Source organism: Typopeltis vanoorti, chromosome 21 (assembly GCF_054136105.1).
Source record: "Typopeltis vanoorti isolate ZY-2024b chromosome 21, IOZ_Tvanoo_1.0, whole genome shotgun sequence".
NCBI lineage: Eukaryota > Metazoa > Arthropoda > Arachnida > Uropygi > Thelyphonidae > Typopeltis > Typopeltis vanoorti.
The window spans coordinates 30,308,194-30,335,036 of record NC_143569.1 but is presented as its reverse complement, the minus strand read 5'-3'; the positions used below and the strand labels follow the sequence as shown (position 1 = coordinate 30,335,036).

The 26,843-nt window shown below is 38.3% G+C and overlaps 1 protein-coding gene across 1 annotated transcript in view; it reads right to left on the bottom strand.

Moving 5' to 3' along the window:
* LOC150094695 (platelet-activating factor acetylhydrolase 2, cytoplasmic-like) overlaps window positions 1-26,843 on the bottom strand; it is a 205,999-nt gene that overhangs the window by 73,282 nt on the left and 105,874 nt on the right. Inside the window, exons 4-5 of the mRNA XM_090411635.1 lie at window positions 26,413-26,650; window positions 983-1,188 (exon numbers count right to left, since the gene is read on the bottom strand). Coding sequence (XP_090267761.1) covers window positions 983-1,188; window positions 26,413-26,650 — 444 coding nt within the window. The remainder of the gene's footprint in view (window positions 1-982; window positions 1,189-26,412; window positions 26,651-26,843) is intronic.

The following is a 26,843-nucleotide window of genomic DNA, read 5'->3' as shown; positions in this document are numbered from 1 at the left end:
CAGCATTGAGGAAAACAGGTCTGCTGAGACTAATTTCATATATAAAGAAGTCAATAGGAGACCTTTATCCAAGTGTATTCCTGTACTAGGTATACTTATGGACTTCTTGGTGCTGGAAGAAGGTATTCGTTATGTACAAGCTGTTAGGACAGCAGAAGTCCAATAATTTCAACCCATTTGCGTTAAGATCAGGGTCTCTATTCCTCCCAACTACATCCCTCCATGTCTGGTCATCTGTTCCAACATGTGCATTGAAGTCATCCATTAGCAGGACTGGTTTCATGTCTGCCACCCTGTTCAAAGCAGCATCCACTTCCTCTAAGAAGGCAGAATATTCTGACTCCAGATTAGGTACATAGGCTTGCACTACAGTCAAGTTGTGGTTTTTCATCTGGAGTCTTAACACACATACCGTTTCCCAATGGGATCCACACAGTCTGGCAGCCAGGGGCTTGTGAGTATCCCCACACCTGCCTGATCAGACATTGTCAGACTCACACCAGAGTAGTAGAGCTTCCATCCCTCATCCAGGTTAACAGTTCCAGAGCCTCTCCTCTTGGTCAAAGAAAGCCTGACTAAATCTAAATCTGACTAAATCCTGCCCCTAAACACCTCCCCAAACAGGTAGTGGGCCCATTGATGGAGTTTCCTCTAGCAGAGTGCTGAGGAATGGTGTTTAAGGGAGCCTGTAACATATTTTTCGAACGGGTCCCTCTGACTAAAACCCAATAGGGCACTACCAAACAATTTTGGTAGTGCCCTATTAGCACTACCACCTCAGTTCGGGTGGTAGTGCTGCTCAGGTTTCCCCTCATTGCAGCTAGCTTACATATCTGCAAGCCGTTCTGCTATACACCATCTGTGGACCCACCCAGTAGCTGAGGCTCGCCCTGGGTTTGAAAACCCTAGGTGTAATAATAAGTTTCTGCAATACCATTATCATTTCTAAAAAAAAAAATCAGCTTGACTTGAAAATACAGACCTGAACCGTGGTTCTATACACAGAGAAAAGATAGTAGTAGCACCACCAAATGAGTGACCAACAACAGCGGCTTTCTGCAGGTCCATCATACCCTTGAACTTTGATGGAAGAAAGAATGGATCTAGGACATTTTTAATATTGCAGCCATTGTTAAGAAACTCTAGCATATTCAGAGCATGGACACATTCTTTAGCTCGAAAACGGACCTATATAGAGAAATAATTATATCATTTATTTACTCCTCAAAATATAAAATAATAAGTTAAATTCAATTTTATAATATGCATTTCAACACGAGTAATTCATAGACAACTGTGTGTCAAGACATTTGAGTGAGAGTCAACTACACATATCCCCTTCCAATATCATCTCTTATCATCTACTGACTTGTTTTTAAGGCTTGACACCCAACAAATACAGCTGTTGGATCAAGAAAACAGGATTACTTGGTCCCCATCCAAACACAGCTGATCTCCCCCTCTTATAAGCTCTTCATCACTCCCTAATGCCTCACTGCACTCTTTACCAATAATATTCCACTTGAACCATCAACTGACTGACTTTAGAGCAGTGGTCAGCAACCTTTTTAATATGAAGGTGCAATACTGCGGGCGCCATGATGCTCGCGGGCACTGTGTTGCCAACTCCTCCTGATTTAAATAATTAAACTTAAAATTACAATTGGCATAAATGGTTTTGAAATGTCTTTCTATATTACTTTTTTTAGAAATAGCCACACTATTATTGCATAATAAACAAATACATTTGCCATTATGATTGATAAAGCAAGGCATTCGCATCTGATCTGAAACTATATGTTTGATTATAAAAAATTAGCAGATGATGTACAAGGCCAAGTTTCTCATTAAATCCTATTGAATTTATATATTTTTTGTATTCATTTTTTTTATGGTATTTTATATGGAAAATACTAAGGTAAGAGGTCTGGAGCTTGCTTCACCTTTACTATGAGTTGCCCATAAGGCACTACTTATGCTTGCATCCACCGAAACTTTTAGTTTCTATATATTCGGCACGAAACTCTTGTAGTTTCTATATTCGGCTATGAAATAATGTTGGATTCAATATTCACTTAATTTGTGCCATCATGTATTATATTTGCATTTTTTATGTTTTCTTGCATTTTAGCACATACCAGTAATGAATGTATCTCTCAGATACTGTATACTGCGATCTACACTGCAAAATTACCGCTGCGAGCTCCAAAGCAGTTTACAATAATTTCTCTGAGGATGCACTAAAAATTCACTGCGGGTGTCATGGTGCCTGTGGGTACTGCATTGCCGAACTCCTACTTTAGAGGAATATCAGTGATGTCATCAGTTCTTAATCTCAAACCAATTATATGAACACTGGCTTATCTGTGCCTGCTTTACTTTGGACAGTCAACATCAAGGAAAAATCAAGAAACTGGTCTTAAGACCCAATACAATTAAGACAACAGTGAAGTAAAGCAATAAATGCAGAACACTATAGGATTGGATTGTGTCCTAACCTCTCAGTGATTTTGTGAACGCATTTGAACTGTTTTTGGACAAGTTGAATGACAAAAACAATGACAATTTCGAGAGAGAGAATTTTGGGAGTGTTAGAAGAGGAGAGAAAGGAAACAGGAGAAGAGAGGGAATGAGTGAGAGGTATGGGGGTGCTAGAAGAGGAGAGAATGGAAACAGTAGAAGAGAGGGAATGAGAGAGAGGTATGGGAATGCTAGCAGACGAGAGGATGGAAACAGTAGGAGAGACAGAATTAGAGAGCAATGGAAGTGCTAGAAGAGGAGAGAATGGAAACAGTAGGAGAGATGGAATGAGAGAGAGGGAGGTATGGGAATGCTAGAAGACGAGAGGATGGAAACAATAGGAGAGATGGAATGAGAGAGGGATATGGAAGTGCTAGAAGTGGAGAAAATGGAAACAGTAGTAGGAGAGAGAGAGATATATGGGAATGCCAGAAGAGAGAGAATAGCAGTAGAGGAGAGGGAATGAGAGAGACCTATGGGAATGAAAGAAGAGGAGAGAATGGAAACAATAGGAGAGAGGGAATGGTAAGAGGTATAATGTATGGCGACTCAATGATCCGTAGTGTTCGAGATAGGATGCGTGAGGAGTGTTTGCCAGGAGGAACAATAGAAAGGGTGGCTATGGCAATTAAGAGAGGTGAAAGGGTGGATGAGATGATTGTGATGGTAGGAACAAATGACTTGAGTGGTAATGTAGGTAGGGCAACGAGAGATATGAGATTTCTGCTTGAGGCTGTATGGAAGAAGACAGAGAAAGAAAAATAGTGTGCATGTTGCCTAGGTATGATAATGACGAGCTGAGCAGAAGAGCAGTAATATTGAATGACATAATAGCTAGAATATGTGACAAGGGAGGACTGGTATGTGTGAATGCTTGGAGAGCGTTTGAGGAAAGAGAGGAATTGTATGCGAGAGACCACTAACATTTGAATGAGGAAGGACGTAGGCATCCGGAGAGATTGCTGTTCTGTACAAGTCAGTGTGTCCCAGGGAGGATGATAGCAGTGGTGGCCTCTTGTGGGAATGGTTACTTGGGAGAAGGGAGACGACATCAGGTGACACTGAGCCCAGTGGAATCTAGAGGAGATAATGCTGGGAATAGAAACAATGGCATTTATATGCTTTATACTAATGCCAAGAGTATCTGGAATAAGGGAGAGGAATTGGTGGCGCAGATAGCATCGGCCTGGCCAAAAATTATTGGGATCACTGAGACATGGTTGACAGAAGAGGATATAATAACAGGAATAGAAGTTGCTGGGTACAGCATTTTTCGGCAGGATAGGAGGGAAAAGCGTGGTGGTGGTGGGGTACTGCTTATAATAAGTGACGACCTATGTCCTCTAAGAGTGGAGGCTTTGGAAGGCAGTAAGACAAATGATTTTGAGAGCATATGGTGTGAGGTAGAGGTGGGCCAGACAGGATATTTAGTGGGGTGTTGCTACAGACTCAGGAGCACAGAGGATGGGGACCAGGAGATGTTTAGACAGTTAAGTTTGGCAAGTGCAAGAAGAACGATTGTTATGGGAGATTTTAACTACAGCAGTATAAATTGGAGAGAGGAAGATGCATGTTGCAATAGGGGAATGGAATTTCTAGAATTCTTGAGGGATAAATGTCTTAGTCAACATGTAATAGAGGGAACAAGAGGTTCAAGAGTTTTGGATTTGGTTATAGCATCAGAAGAGTTGATAATAACTGAGATGACATCTCTACCACCAGTTGGAGAGAGAGTGACCATATGGTTTTGACTTGGAAAACGAATAGACATGCAGGAGTATCAAAGAGACGGGAACTTATGTGGAATTATAAAGCAGGTGATTATAATAGTCTTAGACGTTAACTTCGGGAAGTTTCATGGAGGGAGGAATTGGAAGACCGGGATATCATTAGTGCATGGGAAATTGTGAAAGAATATTTGTTAGCAGCAATGGTAAGTTGTATACCACGAGTGAAGAAGAGGACACACTTTGGAGTAAAAGAGGATGACAAACAGTATTAAACAGGAATTGCATGCGAAAAGAGGCTATGGAAGAGATATAAGGAGAGAGGTGAAGAGAAGATGCATGAGAGTGACTAGTGTAGTAAGGAAAGCGAAACTGGAATATCAGAGGAGATTGGCCCTAAGATCTAAAGAAAATCCTAGGGAATTTTTTAGCTATGTGGCCAATTAGAGGAGAAATGACTGTGGAAGAATGATATTGTGGGATAAAAATGGGAATAGAGTGACTGATGCAGAGGACATAGTGGAATTGTTTAATGAACACTTTATTGGAGAATTTCATCCTAGAGGAGTCAGTTTTAATACTAGAGGGATATGGCAGGTTCGAGGTTTAGAGGTACAGGAGGAGAGTGTGTTTCAGATACTGAGTACTCTGGATGTCAGTAAAGATTTGGGACTGGATGGTATTTCCCCACAAGTTTTGAGAGAATGTGCTAGGGAACTGACAGCCTGGCGTTTCAATGAAACGCCCGGCTGTCAGTTCCTGGCATTTAACCTGCCGTTTCAATGAAAGTCTGGCTGCAGGAAAGGTGCCCAGGGAATGGAAGGAAGGTAAGACAGAGCCATTGCATAAGGGTGGTAACAGATTGGAAGTGTCTAATTATAGGCCAGTTTGTGTGTCTTCAGTAGTTGTTAAGATCTTGGAGAAAGTAGTGAGGGACCGTATACAGCATTGGGCAGATGAGGGTAATGTTATCTGTGAGAGTTAACATGGATTTGTGAAAGGGCGTTCTTGTTTTTGCAATATGCTAGCCTTTTATAATAAAGTTACAAGAACATTAGATGAGGGAAAGGCATATACTGCAATTTTCTTAGACTTAGCGAAGGCATTTGACAGGGTGCCACATGATAAGCTGATATTTAAGTTGCAGCACATGGGTCGGGATGCAGATTGGTCAACTGGATTCAGTATTGGCTGTCTGATAGGTATCAGAGAGTTGTGTATGGTGGAGCAGTTTCAAGGAGGCAGAGGGTTACAAGTGGGGTCCCACAGGGCTCAGTACTAGGACCTATATTGTTTAACCTTTATATCTATGACATTGCCAGTGGATTGCAAGGGGATATTCAGTTGTTTGCGGATGATGCGAAGCTGGGAAGGATTATTAGTAATAGTGCAGATGTGGTAGCCCTGCAAGAGGATTTGAATAAGCTAGAAAGATGGGCAAATGAAAGGGGATGTCGATTTAATGCAGCAAAATGTAAGGTCTTGAGGTTTGGGAAACATCGATGGGATGCTGCACTATGGGAGGAGTTATACTGGAGGAAGTAAGGGAGACAAGAGATCTGGGGTTGATGATTGATAAAAACCTGAAATTTAGGGGACATATTGCAAAGGTGGTGAATGCAACACAGAGGATTGCTGCAATTATGAGAAGGACACTGACCTGCAGAGATAAAAGGGTTATCATTCCATTGTATAAATCTCTGATCAGACCAAACTTAGACTATTGTTCTCAGATTTGGTCCCCAGGATTTGAAAGGGATAAATTAACTGTGGAAAGGGTAAAAAAATGGATGACAAAGAAGATGGTTTCAGGACTGTACAATTTTGGTTATGAGGATCGGCTGAGGGAATGTGGACTGCAGAGTTTGGTGGATAGAAGAAGGAGAGTTAATCGTAATGGGGAGTTCTTTCACTTGGTTGAACAGCAGGAAGGAGTGATGAGAAGAGGCCATCTCTGGAAGTTACGAAAGGAAACTGTGTGTAAGAGGGGGAGGAGTGGTTTCTTTGCATGGAGCGTGGTTGAACCGTGGAATGCATTGCCTGATGGAGTAGTGAGAGCGAGAACAGTCAATGAGTTTAAGGAGTGGTATGATAGACTTTGTGTTTCTTAGGGGAAACCTCCTCTCGATGAGTCTTGACAAACTTTATGTTCTTAGGAATGATCTCCCACGATGAGTCTTTTGAGTCCATGGAGGCCTGAATAATAATAATAATAATAATAATAATAAAACTATGATGTTACAGTTATATAGATAAAACATGTTCACATACTAGACAACAAGTACTTTCACCATGATATTCAATTGAGATGTTTAATGTGTACAAAAGAAAAATTAAAACTAAAATTCTATCAATTTTGATTTAAATCAAACAGATGAAATGAGATGTTTCTGATGGTGGGCACACAAATAACTTAAGACGGTATGAATCAGGTGGCGAGATATTCAAGGTTCATGCTTGAGGTTGTATGGAATAAGACAGAAAGGAAAGGTAGTGAGCATGTTGCCCAGGTAGTATGATAATGTAGAGCTATGAAAAAGAGCATCAATAATGAACAGGATCATTTTGGTGAATAGCCAAAATGTGTCGAAAGAGAAGATTGGATTATGTGGATGCATTGAAAGCATTTGATGACAGAAAGGGACTATATGCTGCATATGATTTGCATTTGAACAAGGAAGGATATAGTCATCTAGAGAGAATATTGTTCTCTGAACAAGTCAGTGTGTTGGTGCAGGGAAACTAGAATTACCAGGATGGATGGTTACAGAAGAGGGGAGGGCTCTTTTGTGTGGGATAGTCACTTGAGAGAGGCGGGAATAAATCGTATTATGCCGAATCCAGTGGAGTCTGGAGGGGATAATGATAAATATAGAAATAGTGACAGTGCCTTAGTTATTCTTTATACAAATGTCAGGAGTATCCAGAATAAAGGAGATAAATTGGTGGCACTGATAGCCTTAGCATGTCCAGAGATTATTGGGATCACTGAGACATAGTTGATGGTACTGCATTTTTCAGCATGATAGGAAGAGGAAATGCAGTATTGGAGTACTACTTATGATAAGTGATGAGTTGTGTCCTCTCATAGTGGAAGATTTGAATAGCATGGCACTAAAGGTTTTGAGAGCATATGGTGAAACGTAGAGGTGGGAAGGACAGGATATTCAGTGGGGTGTTCTTATAAACCAGGTAGAATAAAAGGTGAAGAGGAGGATATGTTCACACAGTTGAGCTTAGCAAGTGCAAAAAAAAAAAAAAAATGATAGTTATGAGAGATTTTAACTAGAGCAGTATAAATTGAGAAGAAGAAACTGCATATAATAAGGGATTGGAATTTCTGCTATTCTTGAGGGAGAAATGTCTCAGGCAACATGTAGTAGAAGGAACATGAGATCTGAGAGTTTTGAATTTGGTCGCAGCATCAGAAGATCTGATTATAACTGAAATGGCATCTCTGCCCCAGTTTGAAAGAGTGACCATGTGGTTTGGACTTGGAAGATGAATAGACATGAAGGAGTATCAAAGAGAAAGGAATGTGTGTCAAATTATAATTTAGGCATTTATAATAATCTTAGAAATCAGCTTAGGGCAGTTCCATGGATGGAGGAATTGGAAGATTCAGATATGATCAGTGCTTGGGAACTGCTGAAGGAGTATTTATTAGTAGCAATGACAAGTTGTATAACACAAGTGAAAAAGAAAACAAAATTTGGTGTAATGTGGATAACAAATAATATCAAACTGAACTGCAGGTGAAAAAGAGGTTATGGAATAGAAAAGGAGAGGGGTGGAAAGTAGAATACATGATGAATATAAGACACAGGCCAGGAGTGACTAGTATGGTAAGGAAGGCAAAAGTGGAATATGAAAAGAGATTGGCAATGAGATCCAAAGAAAATCCTAAGGAATTTTTTCACTATATAGTCAGTAGGAGTAGAAATGATTGTGGAATGAATTCGATAAAAATGGAAGTAGAGTGAATGATGCAAAGGACATAATGAAGTCATTCAATAACACTTTACTGGGGATTTAATCCTACAGATGTAGATTTTAATATTAGAGGGATGGGTCAGGTTTGAGGTTTAGAAGTGCAAGAAGAGAATGTGTTTCAAATACTGAATACTTTGGATGTCAATAAAGCAATGGCACTGGATGGGATTTTGTCACAAACTAAGATTTTGGAGAAATTAAAAAGGATCATTAAAAGCATAAGGCAGATGAGGATAATATCTGTGAGAGTCAATGTATTCATTAAGGGGCACTCTTCTTTTAGTAATCTGATTGTCTTTTATATGGGAGATTTTAACTACAGTAGTATAAATTGGGGAGAGAAAGATGCATGTAGCAATAAAGGAATGGAATTTCTAGATTTGTTGAGGAACAAATGTCTTAGGCAATATGTAATAGAGGGCACAAGAGGTTCAAGAGTTTTGGATTTGGTTATAGCATCAGAAGAGTTGATAATAACTGAGATGACATCTCTCCCACCAGAGAGATGTCAGATGGTGGGAGAGAGTGACCATATGGTTTTGACTTGGAAAATGAATAGACATTCAGGAGTATCAAAGAGACGGGAATGTATGTGGAATTATAAGGCAGGGGATTATAATAGTCTAAGACGTCAAATTGGGGAAGTTTCATGGAGGGAGGAAATGGAAAGCCAAGATATCATTAGTACTTGGGAAATTGTGAAAGAATATTTGTTAGCAGCAATGGTAAGTTGTATACCATGAGTGAAGAAGAGGACACAATTTGGAGTAAAGTGGATGACAAACAATATTAAACAGGAATTGCATGCAAAAAAAGAGGCTATGGAAGAGATATAAGGAGACAGGTGAAGAGAAGATGCATGAAAAATATAAGACACAGGCCAGAAGAGTGACTAGTATGGCAAGGAAGGTGAAACTGGAATATGAGAGGAGATTGGCCCTAAGATCCAAAGAAAATCCTAGGGAATTTTTTTAGCTATGTGGCCAGTAGGAGGAGAAATGACTGTGGAAGAATGATATTGTGGAATAAAAATGGGAATAGAGTGAATGATGCAGGGGACATAGTGGAATGGTCCAATCAACATTTTATTGGGGTATTTCATCCTAGAGGAGTCAGTTTTAATACCAGAGGGATAGGGCAGGTTCGAGGTTTAGAGGTACAGGAGGAGAGTGTGTTTCAGATACTGAGTAGTACTCTGGATATCAATAAACTGTGGAACTGGATGGCATATCACCAGGTGTTATGAGAGAATGTGCTAGGGAACTGACAGAGCCTTTGACCTGGCTTTTCAATGAAAGTCTGGCTGCAGGAAAGGTGCCCAGGGAATGGAAGGAAGGTAAAATAGTGCCATTGCATAAGGGCAGCAGCAGTCTGGAAGTGTCTAATTATAGGCCAGTTTGTGTGTCATCAGTAGTTGTTAAGATCTTGGAGAAAGTATTGAGGGACCATATACAACATTGGGCAGATGAGAGTAATATTATCTGTGAGAGTCATCATGACTTTGTGAAGGGGCACTCTTGTTTTAGCAATATGCTAGCCTTTTATAATGACGTTACAAGAGCAGTAGATGAGGGAAAAGCATATACTGCAATTTTCTTATACTTAGCGAAGGCATTTGACAGGGTGCCACATGATAAGCTGATATTTAAGTTGCAGCACATGGGTCTGGATGTCAGATTAGTCAACTGGATTCAGGATTGGCTGTCCAAAAGGTATCAGAGAATTATGTATGGTGGGGCAGTTTCAAGGAGGCAGAGGGTTACAAGTGGGATCCCACAGGGCTCAGTACTGGGACCTATATTGTTCAACCTTTATATCAGTGACATTGTCAGTGGATTGCAAGGGGATATTCAGTTGTTTGCAGATGATGCGAAGCTGGGAAGGATTATAAGTAATGGTGCAGATGTGGTAGCTCTGCAAGAGGATTTAAATAAGCTAGATAGATGGGCAAATGAATGGGGATGTCGGTTTAATGCAGTAAAATGTAAGGTCTTGAGGTTTGGGAAACATTGATGGGATGCTGCATACTCTATGGGAGGAGTTATACTGGAGGAAGTAGGGGCGACAAGAGATCTGGGGTTGATGAGTGATAGAAACCTGAAATTTAGGGGACATATTCCAAAGGTGGTGAAGGTAACAGAGAGGGTTGCTGCAATAATGAGAAGGACAATGACCTGCAGAGATAAAAAGGTTATCATTCTGTTGTATAAGACCCTGATCAGACCAAACTTAGACTATTGATCTCAGATTTGGTCCCCAGGATTTGAAGGGGATAAATTAACTGTGGAAAAAGCACAAAGGCGGATGACAAAGATGGTTTCAGGACTGTACAATTTTGGTTATGAGGATCGGCTGAGGGAATGTGGACTGCAGAGTTTGGTGGATGGAAGAAGGAGAGGTGATATGATTGAGATTTTTAAACTGTTGAGAGGTGGTTACAGGGTTGACACTGGGGAGTTCTTTCACTTGGTTGAACAGCGTGAAGGAGTGATGACAAGGGGCCATCCCTGGAAGTTACGAATGGAAACTGTGAGCAAGAGGGTGAGGAGTGGTTTCTTGCATGGAGGGTGGTTGAACCATGGAATGCATTGCCTGATGGAGTGGTGAGAGCGAGAATCGTCAATGGGTTTAAGGAGTGGTATGATAGACTTTGTGTTTCTTAAGGGGAGGGGCTCCCCCTCGATGAGTCTTGATAATCTTTGTGTTTCTTAGGAAGGACCTCCAACGATGAGTCTTTTGACTCCATGGAAGCCTGAATAATAATAATAATAATAATAAAGTGACAAAGGTGGCTAATGAGGGAAAAGCGTATTTTCCATTTTTGGACTTCACAAAAGCATTTGACAGAGTGCTACATGATAAGCTAGTAATAAAGTTACAGCACACATACGTTTTGATGTCAGTTAGTGAACTGCATTCAGGATTTGTTGTCTGATAGGTATCAGAGTTGTATCAAGGAAGCAGGAGGTTACAAGTGGGATCCCAAAGGACTTGGTACTAGAACCTGTATTGTTTAACCTTTATATCAATAACATTGTCAGTGAATTGCAAGGGGTGGGGATATTCAGTTGTTTGCAGATGATGTGAAGCTGGGAAGAGTTATTAGTAATATTGCAGATGTGGTAGCCCTTCAAGAAGATTTGAATGAACTGCACAGATGGACAAATGAATAGGGGATTTCAGTTTAATTCAGCTAAACGTAGTCTTGAAATTTGGGATACACAGATGGGAGGCTGCATACTCTGTTGGAGGAACTGCTGGAGGAAATGAAGGGTGACAAGGGATCTGATGGTGATGACCGACAGAAACAAAACAGAAATTCAGGAAACATATAGCAAAGGTTGCAAAGGTAAACCAGAGGATTGTTGCAATATTGAGAAGAACACTGACCATCAGAAATAAAAGAGTTGTCATTCCATGTCATAAATGCTCAAAATTTGGTCCCCAGGAAAGATTGCAGAGGCAGATAAAGATAAATTAACCTTGGAAAGTGTGCAGAGGCAGATAAAGATGATATCAGGTACAATGCTAGTTATAAAGACAGACTGAGGAATGTGGATTGCAAAGTTTGGTAAATAGAAGAAGAGGTAATGTAATAATTGAGACTTAAATGGTTGAGAGGTAGTCACAGGGAGCTCTTACATTTGGTAGAACAAAGGGAAAGAACAAAGAAAAGGCAGCCATCCATGGAAGTTGCAAAAAGAAGTCATGAGGAAGATGGTAAGGAGTGATTTCTTGCATGGAGGGTGGTTGAACTGTGGAATGCACTGCTTGATGAGAGCATGAATGGTGAATGAGTTCAAGGAGTGGTATGATAGATTTTGCATTTTCTAGGGTAGGCCTCCCGCAACATTTAGTGACTTTATGGAGGTCCTGAATCATCATAATAATAATAATTTGTAGTGGCAAATTACTAATCAGTGCTTTTCTTAAGGTTAAAATATTTTTCAGCATATGCAAATCAACTGATATTACAATGTTAAAAAACTAGATAAAGCAGAAGAACAAAAAATAGGAGTGTAAATTAAAACAGAAATTGAAAAATGTACAGCTGGAAGAATAAAAGTAGCAGCAGAAAACTCAATTGGAATTCAAAGTAAAATACAGCATAAAAAATGGTTTAATGAAGAATGTGAAATGGTAATAAAGAAAAAGAAAAAAAGATACAAGTATTTGGCTTAATAATTCAGCTGATATTCATTCTGTTCAGAGATAGAAACAGAGCAGTAAGAAAGCCAATAAAATAATCACACAAAGATAAGAAAATTTTTATGAAAACAGATTGAAGAAATCGAAAAACACTTTACAGTTAATAACGCTAGAAAATTTTTTCACAAAATTAAAAAACAAAAAACAGGCCCACATATGAAAACAACAATAATCAACAATAGTAATGGATAAATACTGCCACTAGAAATGAAATAGCAAACAGATGCAGAAAGTATTTTAACAAACTCCTCCCAAATTTTGATGAACCTGCTGAGTCATATTATTATTATTATACATATCTCCATTCAGGCAGAAGACTCATGTGGGAGATGTATTATTCATACCCTGAACACCCATTCACCACCTCCCAAGCAAAAAATCTAGTCCTAACACCCTTGCTAACGACACTCTTACACAACCTCCACTGGTGGCCCTTTGTTCTCTCCCTTCTTGCCATGTACTGAAAAAATTCTTCAAGATCAATCCTATAAAAAACCTGTAATAACTTAATGCTTCTATCATGTCTCCTGTTTTTCACCTATCAGTTAATTTTTGAAGCCTACAGAACATCAATCAATTCTCATAGGGAGCATTCGACAGACCTAGCACAAGTCACTCACCTCTGGATTTATGAGTCCAGATCTGTGCATAGTAGTCTAGATGTGGCCTTATTAAAACCTTATATAGGGGAACAATAACCTTTTTATCCCTGCTTGTTGTGTTCTTCAACAACCAGGTAATTTGATGTGCTGTTTTCATTATCTTTGCAACCTGCCCTCTAAATTCAAACTCCCAATCACACCTACGTCCCTGATCTCATCGGTTTTCTACAGTTTAGTTTTATAAATATAGTATGCTATAGTATGCTAGCTTGTGATCTCTTCCCTAAGTGCATCACATTACACTTGGCCACATTAGACTGGCAGCCATTTACCTCTGCCCATACTACTAGTCTATTTAAGTCTTCCTGCAGAATGTCTGCATCACCTTCATTTACCACTGCTCTTATTAGTTACTACCATCAGCAAATAACTAAATATTTCCTGTCAAATCAGTTGCTATATCAGTGATGTACAAATTAAACAACAGAGGACCAAGTACTGAGCCCTGTGGTACAACACTGGTCACTTGCCTTCTCCTAAACTCAATTCCTCCATAAACTACTCTTTGATATCTGTCTATCAGCCACTCTCTAATCCAAATCACCAGATTCATATTCATTCCCATTTGCTCCAATTTATTCAATCAAGTTCTATGTAGAATCTTGTCAAATGCTTTGGCAAATTCTAGCAATATCACTGAGTAGCCATTTCCCTTATCCATTGTCACTTGATTATAAAAAGTAAGCAAATTACTAAGGTAAGACGTACCCTTCAAAAAACCATGTTGTCTTATCATATTCCTATCCATCCAGTCCTGAATTCTGTCTTTGACCAATTTATCCAGTATTTTAACTACCATTCATAAGATGCTCACTGGCTTATAATTGCTACTTCTGTCTTGGAGCTTTCTTTTGGGACTATTTTGTCCTCTTTTCACTCCACTGATGCCTTTCCAGTAGTGAGGCCTAAATTAATCAGATAAACTGATAGTGCACATTCTTGTAATACATGGGATGATATGTCATCTAATTCCATGGTTGTATGTCATCTAATTCCATATTAAAGTTCTGCAATATTTAAAGCACCTCAATTTCTTCAACCTCTTTTCTCCTATAAGTCAATGTCACCACCTAGATGGTATACACCTCTGAAAAATGCTCAATCAATAATACTAGTATTTGGTTTGGTTTTGTTACCTTCCCACCATCAAAAAGAGGATGGTTATACTTGAGACCCAGAAATATTTAAACCTTCACCAGCTGAAATAGAAGAAAGTATAAAGCAGCTCAAAGACAACAAGCCACCAAGTACTGATGAAATAGTAGCCAAACTCATCAAATATGCGGGAAGTGAATTAACTACGTATGTGTATATATATATATATATATATATATATATATATTTACAGACAAAAAATACTAGTTGTAGTGGTGGTGGAGGTGGGAAGTAGATGGCATTGATGGAGATGATTCGTAATAGAGGCTCGGTGTAGTGGTTGAGACAGTTGTAGGTGTCCTCTCGTGATGAGTCTTCGGACTCCTTGGAGGTATCAGGAATAATAATAATAATAATAATATGCTGGTAAATTTAATATGGGGGAAAAAAGAAGAGATGCCTGTAGAATGGAAAGAATTGCTAATCATTTCAGTAGATAAAGGGAAACAAAAATAAATGTAAAAATTACAGGGGAATATCACTACTCTCGGCAGGCTACAAAATTTTATATAATATTATACTAAAAAAATCTCACCCTTAGGTGAATATCAAACAGGAGTTCAAAGAAAAAATCAAAAGTTGACCAGATTTTTACATTTAGATACTAGAAAAAAATGGGAATATAATCTGCAGGTCAATATTTTATTTATAGACTTTACAAAAGCATATGATAGCATTTATACAGGCCTTTGGGGAGTATTAAATGATCTAGGAAAACCTCATAAGAAAATACATTTAATCAAATTTTGCACCACTGATGGCTGAAGCATTGGCTAATGGAATTAGATCTGAACTTTTTTGATATTAGGACAGAATTGAAGCAATTAATATCAGGATATACAGATGATATATGCTTTATTCAGAGAAAATGTTGAAGACATTAGAATAACATTTAGAAAACTCAAAACTGCTGCTGAAAATCTAGGATTACAAACCAGTCAGGATAAAACTGAACATTTAAATGTATGCAGAAATTACAATCAAGAGGAAAATGATCAGTTTACCATTGATAACTCGAAATTTAAAAGTGCCACTTTCATCAAATATCTTGGAGCAATGATTATGTGAGATTATAAAATTACTACAGAAATAAAAGATCTTATCATTCACTACATCATTTACTATCTTCCAAAATTCTATCAAGCAGAGTTAAAACAGAATTATACAAGACAATCATTAGACCTATTGTTTTATATGGAGCAGAAACCTGGAGCATGACAGAGACCAAGATGCAAATGCACTGCAGATCTTTGAAAATAAAATCCTCAGAAAAGTCTGGACCTATGAGAGATTACACAACAGGTGAATGAAGAAGACATAATCAAGAACCAATTTAAAAGTGCCACTTTCATCAAATATCTTGGAACACTGATTTTGCAAGATTATAAAATTACTACAGAAATAAAAGCTACAAATCTCTATAAATTACCTCTATAAATCCCCACTTATAGCTGATGAAATCAGAGCTTGCATATTGAGATGGCTTGGACATGCGAAGAGAATGAGTGAGGAGAGAATAGCTAAACAAGCATTCAAGATGAAGCCTGATAGAAAGCAAACTAGAGGTAGACTACAGATGTGTTGAGAATATAATATCCAAAAAAGACTTAGCTGAGATGAAAATCCAAGACTGGAATGCAAGAGCTCAAGACAAAAAGAATGTAAGAAGGTGGTACATGCAATAAAGAACCTTAGAGGTTCAGCAAGCTGAAGAAGAAGAAGAAGAGGAGGATTTAGTGACAAAATTAGGCAAAACAAGATCTGTGTATAACATATATATTAAAAATGAGTTGAATTTCACTAACTTTTATTTTATTTATTGATTTAATGAATACAGTAAATCTGTCATCAGAGAGTTCTCAAAAATGACAAAAAATATTGACAATCGAAAATTCAACTTGAACAATTATTAGCTCCCACTAGTGCAACTATGTAATATGGTATGGAAAGGAGAGAAAATCCCAGAGGAGTGGGTGAAATCAATATTAGTGACATTATACAAGAAAGAAATAAGCTAGAATGTAAAAATTATAGAACAATTGCCTTGACAAATCACCTTGGCAAAGTGATGATGATGATATTGACAGAAAGATTGAGAACACAATTGGAAGCATACCTTGCTGATGAGCAAGCAGGATTCAGGATAGGCCTACAATTCAACAGATTTTGACAATGAGGTTAATAGCAGAGAAAGCTAGGAGAAAAAACAAAAACATATACTTGCTTTGTTGATTTTCAGAAAGTATTTGACAGTATTGACCAGAAAGTGACATTAGCAGTTCTGGAATCCTATGGAATTGATAAAAAACTAATAGCTATATTAAAAGATGTTTATCAGAATGCAGTTGCAGCAGTTAGAATAGGTAATGATTTGGGGAATTGGTTTAGAACAAGCAGAGGTACTAGACAAGGGCACCCAATATCACCAAGCATTTTCATTGCACATTTACAAAGAGCAATGGACAAACTGAAGGAAAATGCAAAAGGAATATCTGTACACGGAATGAGAATTAACAATCTGAGATTTGCAGATGACATTGTTATTATTGAAGAAGACGAAAGAGAACTCCAAAAAACACTGAAACTGTTAAATGAGGAAGGAAAGAGATTTGGATTTGTTATGAACTTGGAAAAAACGAAAACAAGAGAAGAACATGAAACAAAAGATACAAGTGGATGGAATTGATATAGAAAATGTAGAACAATTCACATATTTGGGAAGTAAAATGATGTATGATTTGGACTGTAAAAAAGAAATAAAGATCAGAATTTCAAAGAGAAGAACAAATCTGAAGGCCATGGTTAACATCTGGAAAAGTAAAGTGATCAGCATGCAAACAAAACTACTGGAAACATGCATCTTTAGGGGTGTACTGTATGGATCTGAAACATGGGTAATAAATAAGGAATCAAAAAAAAGAATTTTGGCATATGAAAGAACTTGTTACAGGAAGATTCTAAGAATAGGATGGGTACAGAAAATTACAAATGAAGAGCTCTATCGGAAAATACAACTAAAAGAGAATCTAATGCTGAAGATTATAAAACAGGAGCTGCAATTATTTGGACACATCTGTAGAAAGTGAGGACCGGAAGATAAAGACATTTATGTTTGGTATTTTGAATGGTTTAAACAGAAGAGGTAGACCATACAGAGAATGGATAGACGATATAAAGGACTGGTGTGGAATGGGTGTACAGAAACTGCGGCACTGGACAAAGAAAGGTGGAAGATGATAGTGAAGGAGGCATCAGACACCAAAGGGCACTGAGCCCATGGTTCATGGTGATGATGATATACAACAGTGCAGTGACTGATACTGCTTTCTTCAAACACCCCTTGACCACCTCCTATGCCCCCACCAGCACAATCTCTTCCCACCAGGTTCTTATGTCATGGCACTGTTGAAGCTGATTCCTCAGCTTGTCATAATCACCTGCTTTATAATTCCACATATATCCCTTCTTAACAGAAAATTCTGCATGTCTGGCAATCTCGCAGGTTAAGACTACGTGAATATTTTCTCCAAGTAGAGGCAGCATAGCTATATTGGTTTGTGTTAAGCTCTATGATGCTTTGATCAGATCACTCCAGCACTCTTAATACTTATTCCCCCCACCTCCATTACATGCTGCCTCAGGTAATTATCTCTCAGCAGCTGCATAAATTCCATTTCCTTCCCTGCCAGTGCCCACTCCTCCTCCTCTCAATTTATGTCTCCATAGTTGAAATCATCATAACAATTACTCGAGCTCTATTCATCATGTTAATTTGCCAATGCATATCATCTACATTTGCCCTCAGACCCCCTGGATTATAGCAGCAACCAATTAAATATTTCATCCTGTTGGCCTATATCACACACCAGATAGCCTGAAATGAACTTTCCTCTGCATCCCTGTCCCTCCAATGTACTTCTACTCTTTTTTTGGCTTTAATTACTCTGCTATTATTAGTACCCCCCACCCCTCCTTCCATTCTGTTCCTTCTGTCCTCTGTGAAGGAAAAGGCCATATCCCTTGCATTCTATTCCTATAACCTTGTCATCCTGAGTCAACCAAGTCTCACAATATTTGTGAACATGTTTCAAATAACATTTATTGAAATAATTGATTTGAGCATTTGCTCACGACACCCAGAAAACATTTATGCACTCTGTTATTCACCACACTTCTAATGAATGAATTTCCATATAATTCCGAACAATTAAACTTTGACTAACTTCCTTCCTCTTATTCACAGTCACTTCTTGAAATGCTGAATTTCATCCCCCCATGCTTTATTTCACTCTTCATTCTTACCAACTTTTGCCAATCTACTTTCATTATTAATATTACTAATATTTCCTTTGGTTTTGTTTATACTGTGTTACATTGTTCTCTTTCATGAAATGCTTCAAGTCTATAATCACACACCCTAATACTCTCAATTATCCTAACAAAATTAGCAAAATATCAAAACACTATTTTCTGAGCAGAGTTAAAAATATCGCAATAGGCAATTGTGAATGCTACAAATAATTTCAATCCAATCTGAGTCTAATTATATGAGACTATTCCCATAAATACTGAGATTTAAAAAGTCAAACCAAATCCTTCATGTCTGCTAGATTATAAAGGGTTCAAATAATAAAGTAACATGTAAAAACCACAGTGAAATCTTTAATTAGTAAAAAGACAGATATTTCATACTAAAAATAATAGTACACCGAACGTTTGCCTGTATTCCATTCCTATTACTGTTACAGACACTGAAGATGTACTATTATTTTTAGTATGAAATATCTGTCTTTTTACTAATTAAAGATTTCACTGTGGTTTTTAGGTGTTACTTTATTATTTAATTACTATGCCACAGGTTCCACTAAAAATCAAAAGGGTTTAAAGGAAAGTAAAGCATGCATTTTTTTTCTTTTCTGTTCTATTACAGATCTTTCAGGAACTAGAATGACTATGAAGTATCTCATTAATTGCATGTGGGACCATACATGAGATGTTTTGGAGCAGCAAGAAACATTTTGCATTATCTCATTTTCCCTTTTCATGTTAGCATTAATAGCTTGTCAAGGCCAAGTAACATGGCTTCTTAGAAACCTAATTAATGCTCAGATAAAGCAGTTAATCTTATTTGTATGTAGTACTATGGCTGTCAACTGCATGTTCTCTTAGATAGTTTGTCTGTTTTGTAGATGAAAAATCAGATTTTCAGAGAAGAGACCTAGTTTCAAATTCTGCCTAGGATAAATTAAAGGTGCCAAGAAATTATATTATTTGTTTAATCCTTTATCCAAGTGTAAGCAAATAAAAATATTTGCACGTGAAGTAACATCATGACTAGGCAACTTGTATATAGAGACTCCACATTAATTGTTTTAGTATCCCATAATGCAATGCAGATATCCTTACGGACATGTATAATGTTATGCACTATGGGAAGGGGCCACTACCTAGACCAGTTTTCACTATATAAGTGAAGAGAAGTCTCCAAAAACTCAGGCCATCTTCCAGCTCACTCTAAACTCAGCAAGTGTGAGTGACCTAAAGGATCATTTCACTCAGCAGTGGTTCCACTCAGTGGCAGGCGCACCCTGCCATGGAGAGATACCCTCAGTGATGGCTGTGTCCAATGGCAAGCTCAACCCCACCACCGAGCAGAGTCGTAAGTCCAGCAGTGGCTCCCACTAAGAAACAGGCAAGGCCCACCCCCTGAGCAGAGCCGCTCATGTCTCAGAGCACCGACCACTTCTGCACAAAAGAGCATCAGTTGGAGCCAAACCCAGAATTGATACAAACTGAAATAATGCAGAAGTCATATTTCCATATACAAGTAGTCAAAAGGAGTCACATTTTATTACTAAAAAACTCTGGATTAGAGAAAGATATTTGAAAGTATTTTCACTTGGTTATACTATAAATTAAAGATGCCCAGAAATTATATTCTTGGTGTAATACTTTTATCTAAGTGTAAGCAAATAACGATTTTTTTGACCTCAATAAAGGTAAAACCCAGTCTGGGTAGTGGCCTTTTCCATAATGCATAGCATTATACATGTCCATAAGGATATGTGCATTGCATTATGGAATACTAAGGCAATTAATGTGAAATCATTAACCTCTATATACAAGTAGCCTATCTGTGATGTTACTTCATGCTCAAATTTATTTGCTTATACTTGGATAAATGATTAAACCAAGAATATAATTTCTTGACATCTTTAATTTATAGTATAACCATGTGGAAAAATTTTCAAAACTAAAGGTATGTTATTAGCTGATCTCACATGGTTTTCTTTCACAAAACTCTGGTTTTTCATCCTGCAATACATACAAATCAGCCAGAGAATATTATTATTATTATTATTATTATTACCACCCCAAGACATGAAGTCAAAGACTCATCTGGGAGGTTCTTTTATAACACACAGCTCATCATACCGTGTTTTAAACACATTCAAACTCTTTGCAGACACCACATTCTCAGGCAAGGCATTCCAATCATTCACAACTCTGCATGAAAAAACTTGCCTCTCACTCCCCTACTCACACCCTCTTTATACAGTTTCCAGGGATGCCCTCTGGTTCTCCCCTGATAGTCCCACTATTCTCTGTAGACCTTCCCCACCATTGATCTTATAACAACCCCTTACCAACTTGTAGCTCTCAATCATATCTCCCCTCTCCCTCCTGTCCACCAGACTCTGCAAATTACATCTTCTCAATCTTTCCTCATACTCGACATTCCAGAGGTCAGAAACTACCTTAGTCAGTCTCCTTTGGACCCTTTCCAACATTTCTTCATCCTTCTGAAAACCCGGTGACCAAATCTGCGCACAATAGTCCATGTGTGGCCTAATCAAAGCCTTATACAACGGAACAAGAATAATCTCCCTACTTCTACACATCAGTGTCCTCCACATCATTCCCAGAAGCCTTTGTGTTGTCTTCACAATGTTGGCGATGTGCCCCCGAAATTTTAAATCCTTATCCACCATCACCCCAAGATCTCTTATTTTCTTTACCTAAAACAATATATTCTCACCAAGAATAAATTCTGCATCCCATCTTTGTTTTCCAAATTTCAAAACCTTACATTTTGCAACATTGAACTCACATCCCCATTTCCGTGCCCAATCACTCAATCTATTCAAGTCTTCCTGTAAGACCACAACATCTTCACTGCACTTCATGATTCGTCCCAACTTTGCATCATCTGCAAACAACTGAATATCTCCATCCAAATCTTCACCTATATCATTAATATACAAATTAAACAGCAATGGACCTAAAACAGACCCCTTAGGCACTCCACTAGTGACTTTCCTTTTCCTGGATATCGCTCCCCCATACACAACTTGTTGATACCTATCAGACAGCCAGTCTCCAATCCAATGCACTAATCTAATATTCAACCCTATCTGCTCTAGTTTGATTGTCAACCTATCATGAGGTACTCTATCAAAAGAATTTGCGAAATCCAAGTATATTACTGTGTATCCTTTTCCTCTGTCCAAGGAAGCAGTCACTTTATTGTAATAAGTAAGTAGATTACTAAAACATGACCTCCCTTTAGCAAATCCATGCTGTCCATCAAAGATTATACCATTGTTCCCAACCCAACTCTGGATCCTAGTTCTCACAAGCTTCTCCAACAACTTAACCACAACACCTGATAAACAGATAGGCCTATAGTTTGATGCTTGAGTTTGATCACCTCCTTTATGAAGTGGCACAATCTTGCCCTCCTTCCACTCCTTAGGAACTTGACTAAGTGCAAGACTCATATTAAAAAAATATGTCAAGGCAGGTGTCAACTCCCTGGCACATTCTGAATGAATTCAACTCCCTGGCATATATCACCACGTATTCTTTCAGAATACGTGGTGATATATTATCAAATCCCACAGCCTTATTAACATCTAGTTTACTCAACTCCCCATACACCTCTTACTCACCTACAGTCAGTCTCTCCTCCCCATCATCAACTGCTCTCAATCCCTCCATGAAATCACATTCACAAGATTGAAAGATCTTTATGAACTGCTCATTAAGTATCTCCACCACACATTCTGCATCAGCTGTCTTTATACCATTTTCTCCAATCAATGTCATCCTTCCATAATTAATCTTTCTTTTGCTGGCTACATATCAACAGAACTCCTTAGCATTATTTTTGGCTTCATTAGCCAACTGCTGTTCATACCTCTCTTTAGCTACCCTCACCAACCAAGTCACATTCCTTGCTTGGTCTTTGTAGACCTCATGGAATTGGTTATTTCCACTTCTCTTATGCTGCCTCTACAATGCCCTTTTTCTCTGTATTGCATGCTTAATCTCTTTATTCATTCCTCTCACACCCACCTTATTTAACCTTCTTACCCTTGAAATACATTTAGACATTGCATCTACTAGATAGTTTTTGAAAATCCCCCAAACTGCATTGATCTCTTTTCTAGCTAACTCCTCATTCCACGCTACACCTGCAAGCTGTCTCCTGAGCTCTTCATAATCACCCCCCTTTGTAGTTCCACATATACCCTTTTCTCACAGGGATCCTTGCACTGCTGGCAACCACCCAAGTAATCACCTCATGGTCACTTTCACCAATTGGTGGATGATTTGACACCTCATTTATAATTACATCCTCTGATGAGATGACCAAATCCAAGACCCTTAATCCTCGTGTGCCCTCTGTTACATACTGTCTGAGGTAGTTATCCCTCAAAAACTCAAGAAATTCATTTTCTTTACTTCCAGTTGCTATCTCATCATTCCAGTCTATATTGCCATAATTAAAATCACTGATAATGATCACCCTTTTGTTATTTACTTGGCTAATTTGATTGTACATTTCATTATCACCGCAATCCACATTACCTGGTCTATAACAACATCCCACCAAGTATTTGATTCCATTCACCTCTATCTCACACTATACTGCCTCAAAACCACTGGCTGGCAATATTTCCCTCTTGCGTCTCTACTTTATATGGACATAACTCTTTTCTCTATCATCAATAGCACTCCCCTTCCTTTTTATCCCTATATCAATTATACTTCTATAATTATACTCTTATACTTCTATCTAGAAGTATAAGAAACAAGGCAGATGAAATGGTTGCACTAATTGCGTCTGTGCACCCAGAGATTGTCGGAATAAGTGAGACATGGTTAGATGAGGATGACATCCTGACAGGAATAGAGATGGAAAGGTATGATGTGTTTCGTGAGGATAGAAGGGGTAAAAAGGGAGGGGGAGTGCTATTGATGATAGAGAAAGAGTTATGTCCATACAAGGTAGAGATGCAAGGGGGAAATGGGGCCAGTGGTTTTGAGGCAGTATGGTGTGAGATAGAGGTGAATAGAATCAAATACTTGGTGGGATGTTGTTATAGACCTGGTAATGTGGATGGTGGTGATAGTGAAATGTATAGTCAAATAAGCCAAGCAAATAAGAAAAGGGTGATCATTATGGGTGATTTTAATTATGGCAATATAGACTGGAATGAAGAGATAGCAACTGGAAGTAAAGAAAATGAGTTTCTTGAGTTTTTGAGGGATAACTACCTCAGACAGTATGTAACAGAGGGCACAAGAGGATTAAGGGTCTTGGATTTGGTCATCTCATCGGAGGATGTAATTATCAATGAGGTATCAAATCATCCACCAATTGGTGAAAGTGACCATGAGGTGATTACTTGGGTGGTTGCCAGCAGTGCAAGGACCCCTGTGAAAAAAGGGTATATGTGGAACTACAAGGGGGGTGATTATGAAGAGCTCAGGAGACAGCTTGCAGGTGTAGCATGGAATGAGGAGTTAGCTGGAAAAGAGATCAATGCAGCTTGGGGGATTTTCAAAAAATATTTATTGGATGCAATGTCTAAATGTATACCACGGGTGAGAAGGTTAAATAAGTTAGGTGTGAGATGGATGAATAAAGAGATTAAGCATGCAATACAGAGAAAAAGGGCATTGTGGAGGCAGCATAAGAGAAGTGGAAGTAACCAATTTCATGAGTTCTACAAAGACCAGGCAAGGAGAGTGACTTGGTTGGTGAGAGTAGCTAAAGAGAGGTATGAACAGCAGTTAGCTAATGAAGCTAAAAAGAATCCTAGGGAGTTCTTTCGATATGTAGCCAGCAAAAGAAAGAATGATTATGGAAGGATGACATTGATTGGAGGAAATGGTATAAAGACAGCTGTTGCAGAATGTGTGGTGGAGATACTTAATGAGCAGTTCATAAAGATCTTTCAATCTTGTGAATGTGACTTCATGGAGAGATTAAGAGCAGTTGATGATGGGGAGAAGAGACTGACTGTAAGTGAGCAAGAGGTGTTTGGGGAGTTGAGTAAACTAGATGTAAATAAGGCTGTGGGACTTGATAATATATCACCACGTATTCTGAAGGAATGTGCCAGAGAGTTGACACCTGCCTTGACATATTTTTTTAATACGAGTCTTGCACTTGGTCAAGTCCCTAAAGAGTGGAAGGAGGGCAAGATTGTGCCACTTCATAAAGGAGGTGATCGAACTCAAGCATCAAACTATAGGCCTATCTGTGTGTCGGGTGTTGTGGTTAAGTTGTTGGAGAAGCTTGTGAGAGCTAGAATCCAGAGTTGGGTTGACAACAATGGTATAATCTTTGATGGACAGCATGGATTTGCTAAAGGGAGGTCGTGTTTTAGTAATCTACTTACGTATTACAATAAAGTGACTGCTTCCTTGGACAGAGGAGAAGGATACACAGTAATATACTTGGATTTCGCAAAAGCTTTTGATAGAGTGCCTCATGATAAGTTGACAGTCAAACTAGAGCAGATGGGGTTGGATATTAGATTAGTGCATTGGATTGGAGACTGGCTATCTGATAGGTATCAACAAGTTGTGTATGGGGGTGCAATATCCAGGAAAAGGAAAGTCACTAGTGGAGTGCCTCAGGGATCTGTTTTAGGGCCATTACTATTTAACTTGTATATTAATGATATTGGCGAAGATTTGGATGGAGATATTCAGTTGTTTGCAGATGATGCAAAGTTGGGAAGAACCATAAAGAGTAGTGAAGATGTTGTGGCCTTGCAAGAAGACTTGAATAAATTGAGTGATTGGGCAAGCAAATGGGGATGTGAGTTCAATGTTGCAAAATGTAAGGTTTTAAAATTTGGAAAACAAAGATGGGATGCAGAATTTATGCTTGGTAAGAATATATTGTTGGAAGTAGAGGAAATAAGAGATCTGGGAGTGATAGTGGATAAAGATCTAAAATTTAGGGGTCACATCGCCAAAATTGTGAAGACAACACAAAGACTTCTGGGAATGATGAGGAGGACACTGACGTGTAGAAGTAGGGAGATTCTTGTTCCATTGTATAAGGCTTTGATTAGGCCACACATGGACTATTGTGCCCAGATTTGGTCACCTGGTTTTCAGAAGGATGAGGAGATGTTGGAAAGGGTCCAAAGGCGACTGACTAAGGTAGTTTCTGACCTCTGGAATGTCGAGTATGAGGAAAGATTGAAAAGATGTAATTTGCAGAGACTAGTGGAGAGAAGGAAGAGGGGAGATATGATAGAGACCTACAAGTTGGTAAGGGGTTGCTATAGGATCAATGGTGGAGAAGTTCTACAGCAAATAGTGGGAGATCAGGGGAGAACCAGAGGTCATCCCTGGAAACTGTATAAAGAGGGTGTGAGTAGGGGAGTGAGAGGCAGGTTTTTTTCGTGCAGAGTTGTGAATGATTGGAATGCCTTGCCTGAGAGTGTGGTGTCTGCAAGGAGTTTGAATGTGTTTAAGACCCGGTATGATGAGATGTGTGTGAGATAAAAGGACCTCCTAGATGAGTCTTTGACTCCATGAGGTCTTGTTTAATAATAATAATAATAATCAATTAACAGATGTAAAAAACTATGAAGAAGGGATTAACAGTTAATCCCTTCTTCATAATTTTGAGAATGTTAATCAGAGAATGTTAATCAGCTTTACACACAATACATTTCTTAGTCATAACAAGCCACTGAGCTAAACATGCAAGGAAAAGATGAAAAATAACACTAGAACTGAAATTATTTTATTAATTTCACTCATAAAGTTGGATGAATTTTAAATAAATCAAACATTTTGGTATTTGTGTTATTTTTGTAATTTTAAAATACCTGTTTGTTACGAATATGACTTTTATTCTTCTCAGGTACTTTTTGGTAAGGAATCCATTGTTTTGTGTAAACTGGTAGTGCTTCAATGCTCTGGAATACATCCTCTGTCTCCTGATGACTTTCCATATGTATCCTTTCATCTTGATTGTCCAGTGCTGCATTTGTCTCGCAGACGGAATCTCCATGAAATGATGTTATGGTCTCCTTTATATAGTATGTCATACAAGCTGATTTATCCCTATTACATGAAACAATCATTTGAAATTTGTATGCCATTGGAATTATTTCTATTACTACTAGATCATAAGGAATTTGGTACATCTAAAGTGATATTTGAAATGAAAAAAAAAATAATAATAATACATTTTTAAAGTAAGAGAATGCATTATAAAAGTCTAATATACTATTATGCAGCCTTATATGCCAGTAAG